The following is a 22,419-nucleotide window of genomic DNA, read 5'->3' on the forward strand; positions in this document are numbered from 1 at the left end:
TAAAAAACAGGAATTCAAAAAAATTTTAATATGAATTTCCGGATGAAATAATTCAAGATATTATAATGAACCCGGTACTGTTGAGGGTTGGATTTAATTGAAGAGAAAAAAAATACACTTAAAGGAAAAGGGGGGCCTAAATTCAAATAAGGGAAAATATAGAGTATAAATACTCTCTCCTCACCAAAACAAAATCTGTAGGAACCATAAGGAGAGAAGATAGGGAGTTTTATACCCCTTTTTGAGAAATCAAGAGAGAAGTGTTTGGGTTGCAGGACAGATTCGGACTTCTCCGTTGTTGCTATAATTTGGACTTGAAAACGATCTTCTTAGATCTTGGCTTCCATATGAAAGTTGTAGGCCTATGTCTTACCAAATCTGTCCTAAAATGTGAGATCATTTAGACATCTAGAACTCGAGATATGACCTAATTACCGAACAGTGTTCCAGTTTGGACTACACCAACATCTATTTTCTAAGTTTGACCCTTTCTTTGTCCTTTCAATTTCAATACTTAAACTCATCAATGAATCCTTTCATTTATGTGATAGGCATGCGCATTTAAGATGAACATTTACCATAAATTAAAGGTATCTCACATTATTAGGTGTGTTATTATAAAACATGCTTTAGTTAAGGAGTTATTGATACTTCAAGTGCAAAATGATGATATAAAACTTTGATAAAATACACTTTTAAGGTCGATAACTTATTATGGATATTTAGGAACACTTATTATGTTGTAAATACTTAATACTTTCTTTGCATGTTAGCATTCATTTTCTCTTAAATTTTATGATATGATGTTTTGGACTATGTTCATATTGATCTTACTCGTAGGATATATATATATATATATATATATATATATGTGTGTGTGTGTGTGTGTGTGTGTGTGTGTGTGTGTGTGGAATTATGAGGTTTGATATAAGGTCTGGAATTATAGGACCTTATGATAATAGGTTGATTAAGTAAATTGATAGTAGTCGATAACTTGGGTTGTCCTAAATTCAGAAGAAACTCTCCTGAATTTTTTTTTTTAAAAAAAGTCACCCTCAAATAAAGAGGATATGTTGTGATCTTTTAACATTGATTGAGTCGTACAGTCGGACTATTACAAATATGCTTTCTATTTTTCCCTATTGACCAAGAGGAAGGAGAGGTAAGAAGCTATTACAGAGTAGAGATGGAGCATGAAATCTTATGGATAATGAATGTTCTGTATATATCAGCTACTACTCACTGTGTTGTCTTTCAGTGCGTCGCAGACATCCTTGTATGTGCACAATCAACTGTGTCTTCCAAGCTCTTCAAGGGATTCACAACGAATAATTTCTTCACCCATTTTCTGTAATAAATGATGCATCCTTATCTTATCTTGTGAGACTCTTATAAGGGATTTCTCAATAAAAGCCTGCATCCCAATATCTGCATGGAACCCACAACTATCAAGTAGCCTTATTATACGATCCTTTTTCATCCCCTTCAAGAAGCAAGCGATATCTAAAAATATTTTCTTCTCTAATTCATGGAGGCCATCAAAACTAATGCGAAGAACATCAATAATCTTCCTATCAGGAATGTCATTCATTCTATCAATTGCACTTTTCCATTCATGCAGACCTCTTTTATGCAAGAACAAACCAATGACTTCAAGAGCTAGTGGAAGGCCATTAGCATAACCCACAACTTGCTTGGATAGTTCCGATAAATATTCGGTAGGTTGGTCTCTTTTGAAAGCTTTCCAGCTAAATAACATAAGAGCATCTTTATCATTTAATTTCTCAGCCTCGTATATTCTAGTAACACCATGGCTATCAAGCACTTGTTTATTTCTGCTCGTTATGATAATCCGGCTCCCTGAACCAAACGATCCATGCTTTCCAGCCAACATCTATAGTTGTTCGTCATCATCTACATCATCGAGAATAAAAATGTTGAATTAATGTCTCAGAAGTTGCTGACGAAGAAGCTGCTGATGTGGAAGCTGATATGAGTTTTAGTTTTAATAAAACACTTGTTGTTTTGAATTTGTCAATTTTTGTTAGGATTGATATAATCCTTTTTGTTTAGTCATTATTTTTTCAATTATGTTACATAACAGTAGGAGATAATGTTGTTGTTACTTGCATTTAAAGCTTTCCTTTTCATTGTTTTTCTACATGCTGAATATCAATAAAATAGTGAAGTTCTAAGAAGAAGTTTGATATTTGTTAGCTTTTGCATGTCATTATGTTCAAATCCTACAAATTGGTATTAGAGCTGATTCCTTTCTTGAGAGATCTGTGAGGCTGAGAGAGCTTAAACACTTACCCTAAACACTTATTATCCCTCTAAAAAACCAATCAACGCAAAATGAGTTCAGAAGCCTCCCTGAATTTGATGGCACCACCAGTATTTGATGGAACAATCTATCAAGTGTGTGTTGTTCGAATGGAAGCTTACCTTGATGCAAATGATCAGTGGGAAGCTGTTGAAAACACATATGAGGTTCATCTTTTGCTTGACAATCCAACTATAGCTTAAATGAAAAATCACAAGGAGAGTAAGGAAAAGAAATCAAAGACAAAAGCTAGCTTACTTGCAGCTGTCTCGTCTTCAATCTTCACTAGAATCATGACTATGAAGACAACAAATGAGATTTGGAACTCTCTGAAAAAAGAATATGAAGGGAATGAACAAGTGAAGGGCATGCAAATTCTAAATCTAATCAGAGAATTTGAGTTGCAAAGAATGAATGAATCAGAAACCATCAAGGATTACTCTGACAGACTTCTTGACATTGTAAACAAAGTAAGACTTCTTGGTACTGAATTTTCTGATTCTAGAATTGTACAGAAAATTCTTATCACTGTTCCTGAAAAATTTAAAACTACAATATCATCAATAGAAAATTCAAATGATGTATCGAGCATCATTTTGGCAGAGCTACTAAATGCACTGCGGGCTCAAGAACAAAGAAGACTCATAAGACAAGCAGGTTCTGTGGAAGGTGCTTTCTTTGCAAAATCACAAACAACATGCAACAAAGAAACATAAATTATAGTAGCAACAACACAACATTTCCATCGTGTTCTTACTGCAAAAAAATCCAACCATTCATAAAGCAAATGCTGGTGGAGGCTGGATATAAAATGTCAAAAGTGTTGTCAGCTAGGACACATTGGAAGGGTATGCAAATTTCAACAACAACAACAGCAGCAAGGAGAAGTCAAAACTATTGTTGAACAACCTGAAGAAGAACAATTGTTTGAGGCATCATGTTTTGTTGCCAATAACTTAACAAAGAACAGGCTTATAGATAGTGGTTATACCAGCCACATGACTTATGATAAAGAGCTTTTCAAAAGGCTTGACAAAATTGCCATTTCTAAAGTGAGAATTGGAAATGGGGCATGTCTTGCAGTAAAGGGTAAAGGAACAGTAGCAATCAAAGGCAACATAGGTTTAAAATTAATTTCTAATGTCTTATATGTTCCTGAAATTAATCAAAATCTTTTGAGTGTTGGTCAGTTGCTGGAAAAAGGATATAAGGTGCTATTTGAAGACAAGTTTTGCTTGATTATTGATGCACAAAACAAAGAAGTATTTAAAATTCAGATGCAAAGTAAAAGCTTTGCTTTCAATTTTACAGAAGAAGAACAAGCTGCAGTACATGAAGAAAATAGCAGTACAATGCTTTGGCATAAAAGATTGGGGCATTTTCATCATAGAGCTCTACTCTTTATAAAGAAGAACAATCTTGAGAAAGGCCTACCTGATTTAGAAGAAGAACTTCCTTTGTGTGCAGCCTGTCAGTATGGAAAGCAGACAAGACTTCCTTTTCCACATAATAAAAGCTGGAGAGCTGCACAGAAACTACAGCTAGTGCACACTGATGTGGGAGAACCTCTGAAAATATCATCATTGAACAGTAGTAAGCATTACATTACTTTCATTGATGATCATACAAGAATGTGCTAGATTTATTTCATGAAGTATAAATCTGAAGTTGCTGACATCTTCTGGAAGTTCAAAGCTTGGGTGGAAAAACAAAGCACACACAAAATATAGATGGTTAGATCAGACAATGGAATAGAATATACCTTAGAAAAATTCAACAAGTTCTGTGAAAAGGAAGGCATTGAACATCAGCTGACAGCACCTTATACCCCTCAGCAAAATGGTGTTGTTGAGAGAAAAAACAGAACACTCATGGAGATGACAAGATATTTATTACATGACAAAGTATTGCCAAAGAATTTATGGGCTGAGGCTGTAAACACAACAGTGTTTTTTTTTTTTAACAGATTGCCAACAAAAGCTCTGCAACAAAAAACTCCATTTGAGGCATAGTATGACTATAAACCAAAGTTGCAAAATTTAAAAACTTTTGGTTGTCTTTGCTTCTCTTACATTCCGCAAGTCAAAAGAGACAAACTTGATAAAAAGGCAGAACTTGGAATCTTTGTAGGCTACAGTTTAGTCTCCAAAGCCTACAGGATTTATCTTCCATAAGACAACAAAGTGATTGTTAGCAGGAACATCCAATTCTTTGAGTCAAAAAGCTGGAACTAAGAGAAAAATAAGCTTCAATTTCAAGAGGAGAATGCTGATGTTAATGATGAATCTGTTACAAGAATCAGATTGCTCTTCGATATCTATCAGAGTTGCAATGTGGCAATAATTGAACCTACAGGATATGAAGAAGCTGCTGCAGATCAACATTGGATAGCTGTAATGAAGGAGGAGTTTATGATGATTGAGAAAAATCAGACTTGGATACTAGTGAACAGACATGCACATAAAAAGGCCATAGGAGTCAAATGGGTTTATAGAACCAAGTTCAATGCTGACAATTCTATACATAAACACAAAGCAAAACTTGTTGTCAAGGGATATGCTCAGATGTTTGGGGTGGATTTCTCTGAAACTTTTGCTTCGGTTGCTAGGCTTGATACTATAAGAATGTTGCTTGCTCTTATTGCTTAAAATGGTTGAACTATACATCAAATGGATGTCAAATCTGCTTTCTTAAATGGATATTTGAAGGAGGAAATATTTGTGGAGCAGCCTGAAGGTTTTGTCATTCAAGGAGAAGAGGAGAAAGTATATCTACTAAAAAAGGCTCTCTATGGTTTAAAGCAAGCACCAAGGGCTTGGTACAACAGGATTGATGCATATTTGTTAGACTTAGGCTTTACAAAAAGTCTAAGTGAATTGCTTGTGGTTTCTCTTTATGTGGATGGCTTACTTGTGACATGAAGTAACATGGAGCAGATTGATGAGTTCAAAAGAGAAATGAAGAATGTCTTTGAGATGACTGACTTAGGGAAGATGACATTCTTTCTTGGCATGGAAGTTCAACAAAAGCAGAATGAAATCTTCATATGCCAGCAAAAATATGCCAAAGAGATTTTAAAGAAGTTCAACATGGAAGAGTGCAGATCAACAGCAACACCAATGAATCAAAAGGAGAAATTTTGTAAAGAAGATGGAGCTGCAAAGATTGATGAAACACTCTATAGAACCTTAATAGGATGCTTGATGTATCTTACTACAACAAGACCCGACATTATAAATGCTACAAGTATACTTTCAAGGTATATGCATTGTGCAAGTGAAATTCATTTTCAAGCAACAAAAAGAATTATCAGATACATTAAGGGAACAATTGACTATGGATTGAAGTTTTGTCAAGTTAAAAACACCATACTCCATGGTTATTCTGACAGTGATTGGGCCAGCTGTGTTGATGACATGAGGAGTACTTTAGGTTATTGTTTTAGCTTTGATTCTGCCATTTTTTCGTGGAGTTCAAAGAAGCAAGAAGTCATAGCTCAATCCACAGTAGAGGTAAAGTATGTTACTGCTACTGCTGTCGTGAATCAGGCTATTTAGATTAGAAAATTAATGGCTAATTTGCAGATGGAGCAAAAGGAAAGCACACAAATACTTGTAGACAATCAAGCTGTAATTTCAATTGCAAAAAAATCCTGTGTTTCATGGTAAAACAAAACATTTCAAATTGAAACTTTATTTCCTAAGAGAAGTTCAAAGAGAAGGTGAAATACAGTTGATCTATTGCAAAACAGAAAATCAAAATGTTGATATTCTAACCAAGCCGCTTCCTCAAGCTAAGTATGAATTCTTTAGACAGAGACTTGGAGTCTACAGCTTCAAAGCCAAAGATGAGTGTTGAATTAATGTCTCAGAAGCTACTGACGAAGAAGTTGTTGATGTGGAAGCTGATATGAGTTTTAGTTTTAATAAAACACTTGTTGTTTTGAATTTGTCAATTTCTGTTAGGATTGATATAATCCTTTTGTTTAGTCATTATCCTTTCAATTCTGTTACGTAACAGCAAGAGATAATGTTGTTGTTACTTGCATTTAAAGCTTTCCTTTTTATTGTTTTTCTACATGCTGAATGATCAATAAAGCAATGAAGTTCTAAAAAAGAAGTTTGATATTTGTTAGCTTTTGCATTTCATTCGGTTAAAATCCTACAAAGAAGAACCTTTTTAAGTCGCAGCCTGTGCTTTATCAAATCAATCCTTCTTGAACAATCCCGTGCGGTGGGAAGCTCCATTGAGATTTCTGAAAGAAGTTGCTCCTGTAAACGACACAGTCCATCTTTCTCTGCAAAAACTTCTCTCACATTTGCTAAGAAGCAGCTCCCTTGGAATTGCCAACGAATCCTATCATACATGACTCTCGCAACAGTTGTCTTTCCCATGCCACCCATTCCACATATCCCTATAAAGAGAATATCATTTGCTTGCTCGTCTATATATTCATTCAATACCTTCAGACGAGAATCTATTCCAACTAGATTTTTGCTAATTGTTGGCAAAGTGAAGCTTAGTTTGCACTGTATATATTCAGCAATCTTTTTAATTGATTGTGACTCGTCCCTGCATAAAAGGGGCAAAAACATTAAGCATGCAGTGTGCGAAAACATGAAATATTGTTACTTGAAATATATGCGTGGTTGTTAACGAGAAATTAATCAATCAACCTTCGATAATACTTCAAGAAGGAGGAAAAGGAAAGAATAATTTGAAAAGGAACTAGGATTCTGTGGATGCACAGAATGATCGATCCTTATAATAGCTAGCTTATTGCACATAGAATAGCATGCATGTAAGAACACAAAAGCCACTAAGTATGGTTTTGACAGGCAAAAAACCAATCACTTCTTAAATTGCCATGTCAATTTATCAACTTATCTTGCAATGATTTGCTTTTATAAAAGTTCTTAGATTTTAAATTGTTGAGTTTTTTTTCGAAAAGATTATTCGACATAACATTTCTTTTGTGTATTGTCATTTGTCAAGATCGCCATGAAAACTCAATCACTTGCCTATTATTAGCAACCTGTGTGCTTGGTCTGCCCAGCACCACGTGTCCCCACGTAATAATTTTTAATTTTACCTTTCAATTCAAATTTATGGTTGTTTTTCAATATTAATAATATTATTTTCTAATTTAGTAATTATTTCATTAATAATATTAATTATTATAAAAAAATAATATTTATAACACAAAAGATAATAATATTAATTATTATAAAAATAATAACATGGAGTTGGTTGTGGTCGCATCCAGGTTCAACATGGTTGTGGATGCAATCGCGTCCAGGCCCAGCCTAGCGTTGAACACGATCACGTCCAAACCCAACGTGGGGTTGGGCACCGACGTGTCTAGGCCCAACATGGCGTTGGACGCAATCGCGACTAGACCCAACATGGTGTTGGGCATGGTCGCATCTGGGCCCAACATGGTGTTGGCTACGGTCGCATACAGCTCCAACGTGGGGTTGGGTGCGGACGCGTCCACATCCAACATGGAATTGGGCAGGGTTGCGTTGAGACCTAACGGGGAGTTAGACCTGGACGCATCCGCGCCCAACCAGGTTGTTGGGCTTAAGCATGTCCGGACTCAAGTTTGGTGGTCTATTTGTGCATTGTAGGCAAGACAGCCCCAACACCACGTGGCGCGCGGGTCTAACCCAGCACATAGGCAGGCAACACAAGCGCCATGTGTGCGCAAGAGGTGTGCCCGGCAAATCTTTATTTTATTAATAATATTACTAATTATCAAAATAATAATATTTTTTTATATTAAAACTTTGAATTATTATAAAAATAATAATATTATAACACAAATAATAATATATTTGATATGAATACTTTGAATTGTAAGAAAAATAATAATATTTACAACGCAAATTATAATATTTTTTATATTAATACATAGAATTGTTGAATATTTTTTAATAATATTACGCCGCGGGCTCACTTTTTATTTTTATAAAAAAACCATAAAAATTTATAATATAAATAATAATATGTTTTCAATATTAATAAAAATATTTTTTTTCAATTTTATTAATCATACTAATTATAGTAAAAATAATAATATTCCGAAAACAAATAATAATATTTAGAATCTTAGGACGCAAGAACCTTGTGGCTTGATGAAGGACCTAATAGAATTGGGTCCTTACACAAGACTCATTTATCTTGGATCCTGACGCCGGACTCATTCCCTTTGGGTCCTGCGCCATGACCAAGTGTCACTTGTCCCCAAGTGGGGCGTGATCATGGCTCACCCATTGCAGCCCAAGTGTCACATGTGTGCTGGGGAATGCCCAACCCACAAGCAGGCAGCCCAGCGCCACGTGTGAGCTGGGGTGTGCCCAGCACTGAGGCAGGAGCTCAAATGCCACATGTGCTCTTTAGGCAAAAGTCCAAGCGCCACGTGTGCACAAGGAATGTGCCCAACCCCCAAGTAGAGCCCAAGCGCCATGTGTCCACACATAGTTTTTCTTCGATAGTAATAACAACTTTTTAAATTTTATTGATATGATGATGATGATGATAATTTTAAATTTTACCTTTCAAATAAAATCCATGGTTGTTTTTCAATAATAAGTATACTTTTTTTTCTAATTTAGTAATTATTTGATTAATAATATTAATTACTATAAAAATAATAATATTTATAACACAAAAGATAATATTTTTTATATTAATACTTAGAATTTTTGAATATTTTTAATAATACTACACCGCCGGCTCACTTTTTATTTTTATAAAAAAATATCATAAAAATTTAAAATATAAATAATAATATGTTTTCAATATTGATAATAATATTTTCTTTCAAATTTATTAATTATAATAAAAATAATAATATTTCTCACACAGGAATCAACCCAAGTGCTTCGTATGCGCTTAGTCTGCCCAGCACACAGGCAAGCAGCCCAGGAGCCTAAGGCTGGGCAGACTGAGCGCCAGGTGGCTGCAGCCTGGGGCATGGCCTGCCTAGCGCCAGGTGTTCACAGCCCAAGTGGGCGCACCTCCAACCTAGCACGTGGGTCTTGCAGGCAACAACCTCACCACATGCCCCCACCAAACAATGTAGTCCATAATAAAAGCACTCACAATCTATAGTACCCATGCTATAGTGCAAAACAATGCAATCCGTGGTGAATCCACTCAAAGTGCACAGTAGCCCGCGCTACAATCAAAAACTGATCAATTTTAGTTATAGTTAATTGGCATATGCCCTTATTATCCTTTAAACTAAAACTAGATGGATTGAGCGGGCAAACTTTAAATCTTTATGCAAATGAACTTAGGCACTATTTGTTTTTGCATTTTAAAAATGTTTTTTGAAAAAATTTAAGGTTCTTTAATTTTTTTTCTTTGTTTCAAATTAATATTTTTTATATTTTTATATCATTTTGATACCTTGATATCAAAAATAATTTTTTTAAAAAAATATATTATTTTGATGCATTTTCGAGTAAAAAACACTTTGAAAAGCAACCGCAACCACTCTCCCAAACACACTCAGAAAATTGATTGTGTAGCACATTATAAGGGGAAGCTAAAGACAATAACAAACAAAGGCCACATTTTTTCATGAGCAAAAGGGGTGGCAGATATGAACCCTGTATTCACTAATTTGTTCTCTCTAAAATAATAATATTGAAATTTGCCCCTTTAAAAGGTTTACAAAGCCTTAGATAGGCTAGAAACCTTATCTTAAATAGGAAAACAAAACAAAAACCTGAAATTACAAAGGAAAGAATAAAATTCGAAAGAAGTAGGAAATCCAAAAATAACAAGGAAAATCACAGAAATTGTCAAAATCAGAGCCTTGGGCGAGATTCTTGAAATCTAAAGATCTGACAGTTAGAGTAGCGATTCCATATTATTTTAAGGAAAGCAGCCTCAGGATACTTTTATAAATATTTGAGCACGATCCAATGGTCGGATAAAAAATTATGACCTCTTGAGCCTAAACCTGTCCCATTGGTCTATAAAAGTATTTGCTAGACCATTCGTGTAATCTGTCTAGAGCAGATCCCATATAGTTATGGCAGACTCACATCTGACTACTCGAAATCACTTATTATCATAAGCCCAACTATATCATTATCTCCACAAAAACATGTGTATATTGGTAGATCAGCCTCAAGCTTTATTAGAAAAAGTGAGGACAGGCATGCGATCCAACTTTTTGTTTAACAAATATGCTTCATTCTTTTCAACTAAACATCCTTCTTTGAATAAACACCGTAATTTTTGTGTGTTCTTGGATGGTAGAAATAAGAAATTGCATGTTCTAGAAATTGTAGTTAAATTCATAAATGTTTGTATGGTAAACGATAGCGTGTCTAATTGTTGAAGAGGGGAGGCAATTATTCTTATGGTATTGAAGCAAAGGGTGATATGTATGGAACATTTGCAAAAAAAATTAAAATTGATAAGTAGTGCTGGAAACACAACCCTAATCTAGTGTGAAGGGGGGGGAAAGAACAAAAGAATAGCATTTGCATGAGCATCGGTAAGAAAAATGAAAAACTTTGGGTTCCTCAAAACATATAGAATCCATGAATCAACAAGTAAAATGAGAATCAGAAATTCCATGAATTTTGCTCATTTAAACACTAAGCCATTAATTAACAGCTTAATTGAGCCATTTGATTTTCTTAATGATGATATTATTTATAAGGTTTCATTCCTCAATAAATTTGGAGATAAAGCATGCAATGGCTCCTTGCCACGCTATTTTTTAACTGATTGGTTAACTTCCTCATGTGCACAAGGCTGAGAGGACTTGCTATAAGAAGTTTGATTGCAAAGTTAGAAATAGAACAACATCTAAGCAAGAGTGATCTTAGCAGACATGAGAAACTGGCCTTTGGTGAGAAATGCAAGAATCAAAATCCAGTTTCCTTTTTGCACTAGGTGACATGGCATGCATGAGGATTCAACTCTATTTCTATGGCAGTTTCTTCGAAAGATACAAGTTATAGGCACTGCGGAATAATATTTGCTGGATGGGTTTGATGTTGCTGTTCTTGATGAGGCAGCACCTGTACCAGCTTTTGAAGGCCTGTCTGATGCAAGTGGCTGGTGTTGTTATGTGTTAAGGGTCCCCTCGATGTTGTCTGATGCAACTTTGCAGTGATTACTACAACTATCAGAAATTCAACTAAAACCAACCACTACGAGATTTCACAGTTTTCCCGACAGACCAAATCCATTGGTGTGAGATTTAGACTTCATCAGTAATTTTTTTAACAACTAAATCACCAACGAAAAGTGTCCATCGGGATATCTTTCGTCGGTTATACCACATTCCGTCGCTAAGCCTATCAGAGAAAAAAATTACTAATGGTTTTACAAATGGAAAATGCGAGCTAAAAAAACATTCCTGCTAGAAATATAATGACGGATATATTCCGTTAGTGATGGTGGCATTTCCGGAAAATATTTTTCTACTCTCGGTAAAATGCTGACGGACTTTATGTGTCTATGATGGTGTCGGTTGATTAGTACTTAAAAGTGTATTTTTATCAAGGTTTTATATCATCATTTTGCACTTGAAGTATCAATAACTCCTTAACAAAAGCATGTTTTATAATAACATACCTAATAATATAAGATACCTTTAATTTATGGTAAATGTTCATCTTAAATGCAGGTCTATCACATAAATAAAAGGATTGATTAATGAGTTTAAGTTTTGAAATTGAAAGGATAAAGAGAGGGCCAAACTTAGAAAAGAGATGTTGGTGTAGTCCAAACTAGAACATTATTTAGTAATTGGGTCATCTCTCAAGTTCTAGATTTCCAAATAACCTCAATTTTTTGGATTGATTCGATAAGATATAGTCTTACAACTTTCATGTGGAGTTCAAGATTTAAAAATGTCGTTTTCAAGTACAAATTATAGCAACAACAGAGAAGTCCAAATCTGTCCTGCAACCCAGACATTGTTCAGTGTTTAGCCATATCTCGAGTTCTAGAAGTCCAAATGACCTTAATTTTTTTTTCTTGAAAGATAAGACAATTTCCTATAACTTTCATGAGTACAGGTGGTTCCAGTTCTGATGCTAGCAATGACGTTTTATTCAAACAAGAAAATAATGATTGCTCTCTCTTTATATTTTTTATAATTCTTAAGTTTTGCTTTCATTAATATCTTGTCTATGCTTTTCATTTCTTTTCCTTCAATAAGTTAACTTGTATCTTATTTATGTTCTTATTTTGTTTAATTATGTTTCTCTTATTCATTATGTTTAGCTAAGTTTATTATGTCAAGGTGAAAAGGTTACACTAATGGTGTAAGAATAAGTATAGTGTAAACTCAACATGGACCTTAATGTTTAATATTAACATGTCTTATCTTTTTATCTTACTAATTCTTAATACATTGCTTGTTAAATGGTTAATCTAGATTTGTGTTGTCTAACACTTGGTACAACAAATGTTTGGCACTCTCATAGCCTAACCATATGGTATTACCTACACTTGTACTATGAAAGGAACTTGATTTGTTGTTAACATAAATTAGCATCATGAATTCCTGATAATATTTAAAAGTTTGGTGTCACTTAAATAAGATAATTAATATGATCATGTTAAAAATTTATAATAAGCTATTAATGACAAATCATCCGATTGGAACCTCCTTTATATGTGGTTTCTAGTTGAATAATAAGAGTTTATACTATACCTGTTTGAAATACCATTAGTGATCCTCTAACCTTAACATTTGTTTTTATCATTGTTTAATCCTTCCATTAATTTTCCACTCAAAGTTCTCATCAACTTCTTCTTCTTTATTATTATTACTATTACTATTACTATTACTATTTATTGTTGTTGTTGTTGTTGTTGTTGTTGTATTATTGTTGTCTATAATTTATACAATTAACCTCCCTGTGATTCGACCCCGGTCTTATCGGGTTATTTATTATTTCGACACTCCTACACTTGGGATAAGACATCAATCTTTTGGTCGTGTCATTGGTGATTGTGGCATTGTTAGTAAATATTTCTCAACTCTCAGTAAAATACTGACGAACTTTATCCATCTATGAAGGCGTCGGTGATTGTGGCATTTTTAGTAAATATTTCTCAACTCTCGATGAAATGCCAATGGAGACATTCCGGCTGTAAATCCATCGGTGGGGTTTTTTAAGATTTTTTTTAAAATTATGTAGAATAAATAATATAAAATTATATAAACTAATTGTAAAAAAACCAATTATGCAAATAAAATTTTTTTAAAATAATATTCATTACAAATTTAATGTGTTTTCCAAAAAAATATTAAACTAGAACAATGGCATAGTTGGAGGAGGAGGAGGAGGAGGCTGGTTGTTCCCAGGACCATACGACCAAAAAGAGAACACACATGTATCATCCTTCTATGATGTAATGTTCATGACCATTTGGCGGAGTTGGTCACAATTCGTCAAGAGTTGCTCGTATTTTTCATTGAGATGAGCTATTTGTTGTTCATAATTCGCTGATAGTTGCTCATATTTTTCAGTGAGATAAGTCGTGTGTTGCTGCAAGGCTACAAACTCCTTAGATTGGGTGCTCGTTACTAATTGGGAGTGCTCCCAACAGTTGAAACACTATGGGCCGCCTGCAAGTTATCGGTCGTAGTGTTGGAGAGCTCATACACTCGATTTTTATCGAGTCCATCGAACGATCCTACCTCCATCCACAAATTCAGATCGAAATCCGGATGAGTCGAAGGATCGTCCCCATATCTCTCCCTCAACTAGCTATTATATAAGCATGTTCAGGGAACATGGTTTGAATGTTATGGAAATAGGGGAAAGTGTTGAAATTATATGGACAATTGTTAAATACTAGGTGGTGATTTTTATTTTTTTATTCTACTGATAAAAGGATAAATTTCTTTTTATCTTTTTTTTTTTTGGAGCTTCATGCATCAGGAAATGAAACATTGGAGAATTCTCTTATTTTATGGGAATTTCAGCTTATATTAATTTGATGGGTTAATAGAAAATTAATAAAAAAAATTTTTTTTTAAATGCTCAAACAAAAAAATTAAAAACTATGAAACATTCTTAACCATCAGATCAACCTCTCGAGATTGATTTGTTTTAAAGTGAGAATATTGGTAGCAATGAACATGTTTTGATAGAAGTAGATGCATTTTGTCAATCTCCCATAAACTTGAATCCATGTTACTAATTTATTTATTAAAAATTATTATTCTATTTTTAGTGAATTTACATGTTAATTAATCAAGATTAAGAAAAGATCATAAATGATTAAGATTGGAAACATATAGCATAATTGTGTGATGAAAGCTTTGAAATTCCTAATTTAATCAAATTCATATTATACGTGTATCAAATTCTCATATGTATCTTTCTTTTAATCCCACGTATAATCATTATATCAACCAACACAAACATAATAATTTTGATAGAAATTAAGGTAATATTTCTCAATCAATTAACGCTATCATTTTTTGTTTGTTAACAAATTAATTAGTTTTCCTAAAGAATAACATCAAATTCAAAATCAATATCAAGCTCGCTTCTTTCCCTAAGGACCTTCAGGAAGTTCAGCACATACTCCATGTCAGTCCCGTGAAACCTATTCCCAACTGGCCAATCCATGCCATTCACCCTGAAACAAGATTTCTTAGTAAAATTTAAAACTCTATTCACTATATACATGGGTTTTGTTTTGTGTCTGTATCTTTTTGCAATGTGAGCTTATAAAATAACTGATCACCATAAAATTAGCACGAGAAATTAAGTAGTTTTTAATCTTTCATGAATGCCAAGTTTCTACATATAGATAAAACAAGACTAAACCTCCACAAAAGGCTTGAATACGTAAGAGTTTTGTGAACTTGGGATTTTGAGAGGCTACTTAGTGGTTGGTAATTAAGTAGATGGGAAAAAAAAGGGGGGGCAGTAATGATTAATTACCTTTTCGATGATTCTGATCCAGATGAAATGGCGACCTTGGTGAGAATATCCATCCACCTTCGTACCTTCTCCATATCTTCATTGAAATCTTCCTCATCCTTGTCGAAGACAATCGTGTAACTCTCTGCTTGTGCATCTACCTTTGATTGCTCGACATTATAAGAAACTGTTGAAACTGGAAAAACAGTGTCTGATTTCATCTTTTTCATGAATCCAACAATCTTGACAAGTTCGTCGAACCACCAAGGTGAACAAGCATAATCTCTTGCAAATATAATAATTGACAGCCCTGACTCTTTGATGTCCCTTAGGAGACTCGATTCAATTACCCTCAGATACTCTAGTTCTCTGTCTTCTATCTTGCATAATGCCTCTCTGGACTAGAGCTGGATACAAATGGGTAAAATTATTGCTAGTGTGCTCACCTCTGAAGCTAAAGAAGACATCATGCATCCATTGATAGTAAGATGAAGAATTAGCCAAAGCATCAATATATGAAGAAGCTGCTTCTTTGCTTGCAACAATAAGATGGCCAATAGGTGATTCCCATGATGGAGTATACGGAGAATTTACCAAACGGACACCACAATTCTTCACCTTTACTCCTCTCTCGTAAGAGTGAAACGACAACTCGAGTTCACTATAGGCTTCATTCTCCCGTTCTTTAAGCTCTTTCAGATAATCAAAAGATAAATAGAATAGCCACAGGTGATCTGACAGAGCTTGCATAGAGTTACAACCTATATACATGGGCGAAGGATAATTCTCTTTTCCATCAACTTTGAAATGACAGAAGAGAGGGCTTTTACCATGTGCACTGAATGCAACACATGCAGCAAACCCCATCCATCCATTAGCATCACCATCCAGATAATAAGAAGGCACCTGCACCCTAATTGAAGATTCCTTACTTTGATAAGTAAACCAGCATGGGATTTCATTTCCAGGAACAACAATACCAAATCCAGGTCTTGGAGATGAGCCCTGTAACATAAAACAAAAATGTTTCAGAGAGAGAGAGAGAGAGAGAGAGAGAGAGAGATTGGGTATGGTGAAGAGAAGACCTGGAGGTATTTTTCAAGCATGTTCAGACCCATGTTGTTTTGGCCCTTATGCTTGTATAGTTCCCAACAATTAAGACATTTGAACTCTGATCTTGTCAGACTGCTTAGTTTTATTGGATCCGGAATTTCTTTTAGTCTTAAATAGCCATCCAATTTTACTTTTTGAACTTTCAAGGGAACCTCAGGTAATGATTCAAGCATCACGCAATCCTTCAAGGCAAGCTTTTCAAGCCTAGAAAGTTGATTTATGCTTTTAGGCAAGCTAACAAAGTTATTTCTGCTCTGAACTTAGATTACAAGCACGTAAATCCAGTTCTTCTAAAGAACACAGACCAGACAAAGAAGACAATACTTGATCCGCGAGATTCATAGCTATTCTTTTGCATCCATTAAAAGACAATACTCTAAGATTCTTTAAAAGAAAAATAGATGCTGGAGGTTGTCTAATTGAAGTTCCACTTGCATCAAACTCCTCCAAACTTTCTACTTCCCCTAAATTCTCTGGTATGTTCTTAAGTTCAGAGCAGCCAGACACATCAAGTATTTTGAGGGATTTCAAACCACTTATGCTACTGGGAATACTTTCAAGGTTCCTACAATTGTTCATGCTCAATAGAACTAAACCAGCCAAACAATAAAATGATGAGGATAGTTCCGCAAAAGCAGTCCCATCTAAGCGAAGCTCCCTCAAGCAATTCATGTTTCCTACGATATTAGGAAACTCATCAAGTTTCGAGCAACCACTGAGAGTGGAAACTTCTAATGATTCCATTTCAAGGTAGCTTGGGAGAATCCTAAGACTATAGCAGTTCACAAGATTCACAAATTGAAGCTTCTTATGACGTCCAAATGATGGATGGACCTCAGATAAACTTGCACAACCTTCAAGAATCAGACTCTCGAGATTTGGAATTCCAGAAAAATCCGGAGTATTGATCATGTACAGTGAGTTACTGAGATTGATGGTTTTTAGATTAACAGAAATCTGCAATCAAGATTGGAGAGAGAGAACAAACATTAAATGATGGTATTATGCATTCACTATGATTTAGTTTTAAATAATAATATTTGACAAAATAAGATAACTTCTTTTGAATATTATTATGTGATGTTTTGTTCTCTCTAGTGCAAAACAAAATGAAGACAATAATAATAAAAAAAAAAAACAAGACAAAAAAAGAAATGAAAATAAAATTGTGTTTGGTAAAATTGTGTTTGATAATAATTTATAAGACATAATAATTAAATGGTGGTATTATGCATTCATTATGTTTTAGTTCTAAACAATATTTGACAAAATATAATAATTTAGTACTTTGAAAATACACATTTTTAAGTAGCGTTTAGTTACTGTACTAATATAGAAGAAACATAAACAATAAAAACAAAGGAAACAAATCAAAAAATCAGACAAAAACAAAATTATATTTGATAATATTATACAAGACAAAATAATTATTTATATATCCTGTTTGATTATGGTACCCAAGATATAAAAAAATTTATTTTACCCTTAATATGTATTATTATCAAACTTAAATGTTTAAAAAACTAAATAGATGTTTTTTTTTACTTTAATTTATATTGAGAGTTAAAATTAAAAATATTATAATTATAAAACCCGATCTGACTCAGTAGGTCGACCTGATCCTAATGGGCTTAAATTGGTTCGGATTTAAGAAAAAAATAAAAGAGAGTTTGATCAAACTGGACCTAACCTAGTAAAAAACTGGATCAAATGCGGATAAAAAACCTGTTGATTTTTTTTTTTTTTTGTTAAAATGAGGTTGCTTTTGTATATATATATATATATATATAAAAAAAAAAAAAATATTGGGTCAACTTGGGTTGACACTCCCAACCAGTGACTCAAGAATTACTGCAATAAATAATAAAAAAATCAATTTTGAAAAGACAAAAAATAACCCTTGACTGAAGGCTTTTTTTTACTATAAGGGTACTTAAGTAAATTTACTATACACGCAAGAGTGAAAAACCAAGATTGCCCCTAAACCCATGCATATGTATATTTTGCTTTCTAGAGCATTTTAGTAGTTTTACTATTTACAAAAAATCTAGAAAAACTATCTTACCCTCACCATCAAGCCTAGATGTTATTTGATTGAGGGGTAAAATAGTAAATTTTATTGTAGTCCATGATTAAATGAGTTTGGTGCTATAGTAGAGGTAGTATTCTCACCACTTCCATTTCTACTCTATTTTGCTATATAAAAAAAGGAAATCTCAAAACTTTTGCCGTCCATTATCATTTATACCCCAATATTGTAACAAGTATTTAATAGTTACGATATTCAATTGACAAGCATGCAACGATTAATAGGTAATCTCAAGTTTTGATGTTTCTTTGTTTTATTTCTCCTTGTTGTAACCTGAATTAAAGTGTAAAATTAAAAATCAATAAAGTTTTTATAAATAAACTAAGAAAAAAAATAGAAATTAAAAGGATAAAAATCAAATTGAAAATAATAATATATGGGAAATTGAAATTAATTGACTAAATTTAAAAATAAAAACTTTTACAAAAATACCAAGATCAAAAAATATGAAATTAAACACAAAAAATAGAAGTAGAAATATAAAAAAATACAGAAGACCAATATGTAATTTATGGGCGGGAGGAAGAAAAAAGAAAGAAATGTTCATCTATAATAAACCGTTTAATCGCCATTGACACACACTGCAACATGAGAAAGACGACACGACAAGGCATCAAAAGATACAACAAAAGTGTAGTTTTTTACCGCATGAAGGTGGTGCACACGTCGTTTAAAGTGTGAAAGCGTCTTATAGACGCTGACATGCGCAACTGATATGCCAACAATTTTTTAAAATTTTAATATTATATATTTTTTGTTAAAAATCCATAATGCCCTTAAAAAAACAGTAAATAACAAAAAAAAAACAATTTGAAAACAATAAAAATAATCCTTGATTGAAAAACCAAAATTAATTACCCCTAAACAATACATTTATATTTTGCTTTCCGGAGCATTTTAGTTGTTTTAATATTCATAAAAAAAAAAACAAAAACAAAAAAAGACCATCTTAACCTCCCCATCAAGCCTAAATGCTATTTCTTGAAGGGGCAAAATATTAAATTCATTGTTGTAACCAGTGATTAAATGAGTTTGGTACTAGAGGATAGGTAGTATTCTGACCCCTTTCCTTTCTAGTCTATTTTGTTAAAAAAAATAAAAGAGGGAAATCTCGAAAATTTTGCGATATTCAATTGACAAGCAAGCAATGATAATCTCAAGTTTCGATATTTTTTTTCTCCTTCTTGTAATTTAAATCTCATGTTAGACTGACTCTTTATTATAATTTTTATTTCTTTCTTTTCCAACATAATACTTTATAGTTAATTGGTCCATGTATATTTCTCTATTATAATCTATAAGCAAATTAAAAAAAAAAAAATTAATGTATGATTGATTGATTCTTGCCAACACATGCCTAGTCCACTTGAAAATTTCCAAACGAGAATTGGATTTATTTTTCTTATAGTTATTTTAGGATTCTAATTTTTTACAAACAGGTAGGAGAAAAGTAATATTTTTACATTTATTACCATCATTCTAAAAATGAAAAAGAAACAAGCATTAAAAGATATATAGATATATATATATATATATATATATATATATATATATATATATATATATATATATATATCTTTTAATGCTTGTTTCTTTTTCTTTTTTATGTTTAGAGTTTAGAATAAAGGATTAAAATTAAGATATATAAAATCAAATTTATAGGTATGGGCATTTACAGCACTACTCATCTTAATGTATGTAGCAAAAACCTAATGTAATTAAATTGGTTAATTTAATGTACTTTCATTGAAATGACCATAATATTTATACCTCGTTTATTTTTATGTTTCAAAAGTATTTTTGAAATATTTTAATAAAATTTTATTTTTTTATTTCAAATTAATATTTTTTAGCGTTTTTAGATTATTTTGATGTGTTAACATTAAAAATAATTTTAAAAAAAAATATTATTTTAATTAAATTTTTAAATAAAAAATACTTTAAAAAATAACTATAACTATAATTATAAAACATCCTTTTAAACTGAAGTTTCCTACTTGTGGACACGTAATGCATGCAGTTATGGACAGAAGATTCTCCTTGGGTAGGATTGGCATCTATATGCCCTAATTAATTATCCTTTAAACTAAAACTAGATATGGATTGAGCGGGCAATCAATCTTTAAATTTTCATACTAAGATATCCAGAGCAAATGACTAATAAATGGAAAACTGACTGGGGAAAGCTTGCATAATGGATATTTTTAGACAATAGGTATAAGCAAGCAACAAAGCAAAAGTTGGACTTTATAATAACTAAGGGTGTTCACGGTCCGGTTTGGTCCAATTTTAATATAAAAATTCAACTGAACCAGAAATTACTATTCATTGTTAATATAACCTAAACCGAACCGGTTTTGTTCGGTTCGGGTCGGTTTTTTAGCCTTAAAAACTAGAAAAACCGAAACCAATTAAATAAGAAAAAATTTGGCCGAATCACAATCACTGGATAAACTTGGCCGAATCACATTCAGAAAAATCCTTGCTGAAAACTTTGAATTTGGGCCCTTTGGTTGAGATCAGTTGAGAATAATAGAATGTGTTGGCTTGTGCCTTAGCCAACCTTCCTATTTATATAGAGGCAGTAGAACACTGCAGTAACTGTAATGATTACAACATCCTATATTAGAATCCTATTCTGATAGATACATGAGTAACTGTAATGATCACAACATCCTATATTAGAATCCTATTCTATAATATGCCCCCTCAAGCTGAGGGTGAGGGATCAACCCGAAGCGATAATCCACTTCAACATGCTTAGTACGAGCATGGAAGATAGGATTTGCTGAGAGATAGGTAGCACCAAGATTATCACACCAAATGGTAGGGGCAGAGACTGAGGGAACCTGCAAATCTGTTAACAAGTATTGAAGCCAAATGACTTCAGCGGTTCCATCAGCAAGGGCTTTATACTCAGCCTCAGTAGAGGAGCGAGCAACAGTGCGTTGCTTGCCGGATTTCCAAGAAATCGGCGTCTGACCAAAAAAGACAAGATAGCCGCCCGTAGACTTGCGATCATCAATAGTACCAGCCCAATCTGCATCTGTAAAGCCATGTAGAGCAAAAGAGGAGCCTCGAGTGATATGGAAACCATAAGATGTCGTACCTTTAAGATAACGTAAAATACGTTTGACAGCGGCCCAATGAGAATCTGTAGGAGCATGCATAAACTGACAGACTCTGTTAATAGCAAAGCATATATCTGGACAGGTGAAGGTAAGATATTGAAGAGCACCCACGATTTGACGAAATCGTGTAGGATTAGAGAATGAATGATCCGATAATAAAATGACTTTCGAAGGGGAGACTGGAGTATCAACTGGTTTGCAGGAAGTCATACCAGCTCAAGTGAGGATGTCAAGAATATATTTATGTTGACGCAGCATTAAACCCATACTGGTAGACTGAACTTCAATACCCAGAAAGTAGTGAACAACACCTAAGTCACGAAGCTTGAACTCAGAGCTGAGTAACTGTATAAGGTGATAAAGCATAGCAGAGTTGCTACCCGTGAGCAGAATATCATCAACATACACCAGGAGATAAAAGATATTAGTACCATCAGATAAGATAAACAGGGAGGTGTCAACCTTGGAAGCTCGGAAACCGATGGAGAGCAAAAAATCACTTAGATGAGTGTACCATGCTCTCGGTGCCTGTTTCAAACCATACAATGATTTGTGTAATCTACACACATGAGATGGAAGAGACGAGTCAACAAAACCTGGAGGCTGTTTCATATAGACCTCTTCAGTAAGAACACCATTGAGGAAGGCATTATGAATATCAAGCCGATGAATCTTCCAATTTCGCGAAACCGCAATAGAGAAAACCAATCGGACAGTGGCTTGCTTAATAACTGGACTGAAGGTTTCAGAATAATCAATACCTTCCTGCTGGGTAAAACCTCTAGCAACAAGGCGCGCTTTATAGCGCTCAATACTACCATCAACATGACGTTTGAT

At 33.6% G+C, this 22,419-nt stretch overlaps 1 protein-coding gene and 1 pseudogene across 1 annotated transcript; both read right to left on the minus strand.

The window, feature by feature from the left end:
• Positions 1-1,055: 1,055 nt before the first annotated feature.
• Positions 1,056-16,487, minus strand: LOC118059371 (disease resistance protein Roq1-like; annotated as a pseudogene).
• A 118-nt stretch (positions 16,488-16,605) lies between these two features.
• LOC140954408 (TMV resistance protein N-like) lies at positions 16,606-17,274 on the minus strand. The gene has a single exon (XM_073403827.1). It carries the CDS (start codon positions 17,272-17,274, stop codon positions 16,606-16,608), a length of 669 nt encoding a protein of 222 aa, XP_073259928.1.
• Positions 17,275-22,419: the final 5,145 nt, after the last annotated feature.

The sequence above is a fragment of the Populus alba genome, chromosome 13, assembly GCF_005239225.2.
Source record: "Populus alba chromosome 13, ASM523922v2, whole genome shotgun sequence".
In the NCBI taxonomy this organism is placed as follows: Eukaryota; Viridiplantae; Streptophyta; class Magnoliopsida; order Malpighiales; family Salicaceae; genus Populus; species Populus alba.

Excerpts from the sequence above, each read along its gene's own strand:
- LOC140954408 (XM_073403827.1), bottom strand. The coding sequence starts at position 17,274 with ATGATCAATACTCCGGATTTTTCTGGAATTCCAAATCTCGAGAGTCTG.